The sequence below is a fragment of the Cajanus cajan genome, chromosome 4 (genome assembly GCF_000230855.2).
Source record: "Cajanus cajan strain Asha chromosome 4, NIPB_CcT2T_4, whole genome shotgun sequence".
NCBI lineage: Eukaryota > Viridiplantae > Streptophyta > Magnoliopsida > Fabales > Fabaceae > Cajanus > Cajanus cajan.
Window position 1 is genome coordinate 51,453,412 of NC_138520.1, and position 4,636 is coordinate 51,458,047.

Genomic DNA, 4,636 nt, shown 5'->3' on the forward strand with positions numbered 1-4,636 from the left:
ACGTGGAAAGAAAGGATAAAATTACGTTTGAAAATAAAAATCAAACACACACTTAGGAAGATGTTATAAAATTAAAACATTTGAAACACTGATTATAACAAGTCTTGGGGATGAAAAGTTATAGACCGATGACCTAAACAAAAAGCTGAAGAAGGAATTTAAAATGAATCATAAGGAAAAGCAACCCAACTGGCCAACTCTGCTCTCTCCTTTTCACTTTCTCGACCTCTCCTCCTCACCTTGCATCTTACCTCTCTGTCCCTCTGTCTGATACTGTGAAACTTCGTTTTCTGGTTTCTCTTTTTTCCAATTAAAATTTACTTTATTCTGCTTTAGATCCCATACGCCATACCTCATGCCCCATCACACCAAACTTTTACCCTCTCTCTCTCTCTCTCTCTCTTTCTCTTTCACTTTCTTTCTACCTCACACACTGCCACAACTCACATGCACTCTTCTCTTTTTAAACCTCTGCCAACCAAACTCACGCTCACACACACACACACATCAAAGACCACCCCATTTTCTAGCCATTCTTTCAGACTCACTCTTCACTCTTAAACCCTTCACTATTCCCTTAATTCACCTGCAATGGAAGTAAGTCCTTTAATTTGTTATGTCTTCAACTTTCATCGTAATTCTAGCTATATGCTTTGTTATGTGAACTATATTATATAAACTGTATTATATATTATATACATTATGTTACACTATGGTTTCTAATTTATTTTTTCTGTGTGTGTAATATTTAGGAATACTACTACAAGAAGAGCCATGTGCCAGCATTTGGAAGCTGGGATTGGAACGATAACTTGCCATTCACACAGTGCTTTGAGTCAGCGAGGCAAGCTGGTTTGCTACGATGTAGTTACTCTGATCAATCCGAGGATCGTGACCTTTACGTTACGGGGGATCTGTACGAGAATAACGTTGTCACACCCGCTATGATCGTTGTTCCTCGTAGAAGGGTATGTCTCACAAAACCACCACTTCTTCTCTCTGTTCTAAGTTTTGGCAAATTATGCTTCAATAAAGAAAACAGTTAGAATATTGTACAAGAACTCCATCGATTTCTATTTAACTATTTTTGTTAATTGCATACTCTGTTGTTGTTAGAAAAACTAAGGGAAAAGTCGTTTTATAAAATTAAGAACTAAATTATCCATACGTGAATTTTCATATATACTTGTGCTTGAGATTCAGTCTCGACCGAGGTATACCATGTTAGACTTGATTCTTATGCACCGCAAGTTTTTAATCTATTATCCTAAATATAAGTTTATTATAAAATTCAATAAATTTATTGTAGTTAATATGTAAAAGCTATTTACATGTACGTCGTGCATAGAGTACTACGCATTTACTCTATTAATAATTATTTCAAGAAAAGTTATAATTATCTATTCACACTCTCTTTTACTTTATTTGCACTCTATTTTCTCCGTTTCTTTTCTTTTCTTATTGTTATATTACTTATTACATTTATCTTTTTTCTCCTTTTTTACTTTCTTAACTTTTTTCCACTCCCATCCATCTTATTTTAGGTGTATGTTCATAACTGCTGCTATTTCATTTTTTGAAAGAAGTGACTACCAGAAAAGAACATGAAATTATCAAAATATGTGGTCTCGAAAACGAAATTCTACATCATAATCATACCTGTGGGGTTAGAGTTAGACCGTGAGTGTTGAAAAACTGAAAGCAATTTTGCCTTTGTTACTGATTCCTTCATAAAGTGGGGCCTCCTAAATTATTAAATGACCCCATGTTCCACGCGTCACAGACCCTGATAAATTATTAACACGGACTCTGCTAAGTTGTTTTACCCATGTGCACTATGATTGATGCAACAATAAACCAACAAAAGTATTGAAATTTTTATTAAATGACACAACTTTGTTAGATAAGAATTCATGGGTAGACAGACACGTAGAGGACTTTGATGTAAAGCAAGCATTGTGTTTTTGACCTTGCAGGCAAAGGTGCTTGACCAGCATGAAAAAGAAACAAAATTGAAGAATTGGATCAGTGATGTGGATAGTGAACCACCAAGCCCAATTTCACTGCCAAGACCAACTTCAAAACCCGTTGATGAAGACTTGTATAAGATCTCACCGGGGCTTCTTTATGCCAAAGCTAAAAAGGTCCAACCTCACACACACCCTTTTACTTCTTTTAACATGCCATTTTCTTTGCTCTAATTAATATGATTACTTTCATTTTCCAAAATTTCAACTCTTTGTGTCTTTTGATAAAGTTTAGATCACTTTCTAATTTGTGTTTCTTTCTCATTTAATTGGTGCAGAAGAGAGGGTTGTGTTTCTTTTCTAGTTGCTTGATACCAACTTGCATTGCTTGAAATTCAGAGAAGTGGTGGTTTCCAATGTACATATAAGTGAAATAGAGGAATAGATACTTCAATTGGATGATGCTTATGTAAAAGCAGCATATTTTGGGTCGAATTAAGAGACTATTATTTTAGTCATGATATGGGGTTGTCTTCTTGCCAATTTAGATTTTAGAGGGTGCTTTTTATTCTTCCACTTTTCCGTTTAGTCTTTGATGTACTTGTACTATGGGCTGTGTTATTGTCATGATTAGAACTTGTGTTTGAAAAGCTGTGTAAAGAATTGGAGACAAAAAAAAAAGGTTTGTAAAAAAGTTCATCTGTCCATATCACCTTATTCTTATGGATATTCCCCGTTAAAATCCTTTTGTTGAGAGAACGATTGCTCGATAAAATGCATCGTATAACTACCAACAATTCGTTGCTTTAGAAACTATTTAAATTTAGATAAAGTTAAGATTATCTAAATAATTTAGAATAGTAATCTTAAATTGTAATAGATAAAAGGTTTAAATATATTTATACTTTCTTAAGTTTTTGATAAACCTTTTTTTTAAATTTAAAATTATTATTTTTAATTATTGTAATTTTTAAACATCTTTTATATTATTAATAATATATTTAAAAGTAAATCGATTGAGATAATAATGTGATATTTTTACTTTGACATTAATTGATAGATTTTATTTAATAATATTTAATAGATATTGTAATAAAATTCAAGAATAAAGATTAAAGTAATATTTTTTAAAATTATAGATTAAAAATATTAATTTTAAATTTGAAGAATGGTAATAAATTTATTTTAAATTGAGAAGTTAAAAATATATTTAAATCTTGATAAAAATATCGATATTAATCTTAAATGAGAACATTTTTATAAAAGTTATTTTAAATGAAAATATTTTAAAAATATTTTCAACAAGAACATTTTTGAGGATTTTTTTAAAAGAGTTAATCATCCATACACTATAAGTGTAAAATTTTTTACACTGACAACCAATCATATCTTTTAAATTATTTTATTTTATTTTTATTTGATTAAATAAGAAAATGACATGACACTATTAAAAGATATGATTGATTGTCCGTGTAAAAAAACTTTACACTGTCAATGTATAGATGATTAACTTTTTTTTAAAAAGTGTATTTTTAATCTTATACTTTGATCAAATGTGGTTAACATTTTTGTCCTTTGATATCATGAATTTGATCTTTAATTTAAGGGGGAAAAAACATGTGTATTCGGTCATTCCAATCTAAATTCAAGATATTTTTTTATTTTTATTTTAAGTTTGGTGGTATTAATTCTACATTTCTTTTAAAGTTGGATCAACAAATTCAATAATATACATTGAAAGTTTAAAGGATCTTGCTCATGATGGATCGAAATTATAGAACTAAAAACACAATTTGTTTTCTTGACCTCTTATAAAACTAAAAATAAATTTATAAATGTATTCTTAAACACTCAAACTAATATAAATTCTGTTTTTAGTCTTAAAATCTATATTCTTTTTTAATTTTTTATTTATAAAAATTACAATGACAATATTAGAATTTGAATTAAGATCCTTTCTATATTACTTTCAAATTTCACCACTAGACCGATCTTTAATAGTTCAATTTTTTTTAAAGTATATGCTAATATATTTAATATACATGTATACATTTATTTTCAAACGATTATACGTGATTATTATGGATGAAGTCAAGTAGTCTTTTTAACTCTTTCGTCACTTTTTTGTAGTAATTATTAAGTACTCTTTAGTTTTAAAATAATTGTCACAAAAAATTATTCTAAAATATTTGTTATTTTAATTATTCAAGGTAATATTAATTATGTTTTTTTATTTATACTCTTAATATTAAGTTTCTCTCATCAATTTATTACTTTTTCTAGCATTATATAAGGTTCATCATATAAAACTATCATTACCTCTCATATACATACATACATACATACATATACATACATACATACATATATATACATACATACATATATATATATATATATATATATATATATATATATATTATTTGACCCGTACAGAATACTCAAATACTTTATTTGATTGGGTAGATTTAGTATGTATAGACTTTTAAAATCAGTTACTAATAACTAATTTTGTATGTGATCAACTTACAAAATTAGTTAATGTTTAACCGATTTTAAAAGTGGACCTCTAAACTCACCATGATAAAATATGTAGTCACTTAGGCACACATGTATCTTATTATACTTTAAACCCATGGGACATAATATTTTTTTTGCCTCATAGTTAC

General features: G+C 28.5%; 1 protein-coding gene across 1 annotated transcript; it reads left to right on the forward strand.

Annotated features, from left to right (window-relative positions):
* Nucleotides 1-206: 206 nt before the first annotated feature.
* On the forward strand, nt 207-2,674 carry LOC109793670 (uncharacterized). Its single transcript, XM_020353128.3, has 4 exons — nt 207-597; nt 753-968; nt 1,977-2,144; nt 2,306-2,674. Exons 1-4 carry the CDS (start codon nt 592-594, stop codon nt 2,357-2,359), a joined length of 444 nt encoding a protein of 147 aa, XP_020208717.1. The 5' UTR covers nt 207-591; the 3' UTR covers nt 2,360-2,674.
* The last annotated feature ends 1,962 nt before the right edge of the window (nt 2,675-4,636 follow it).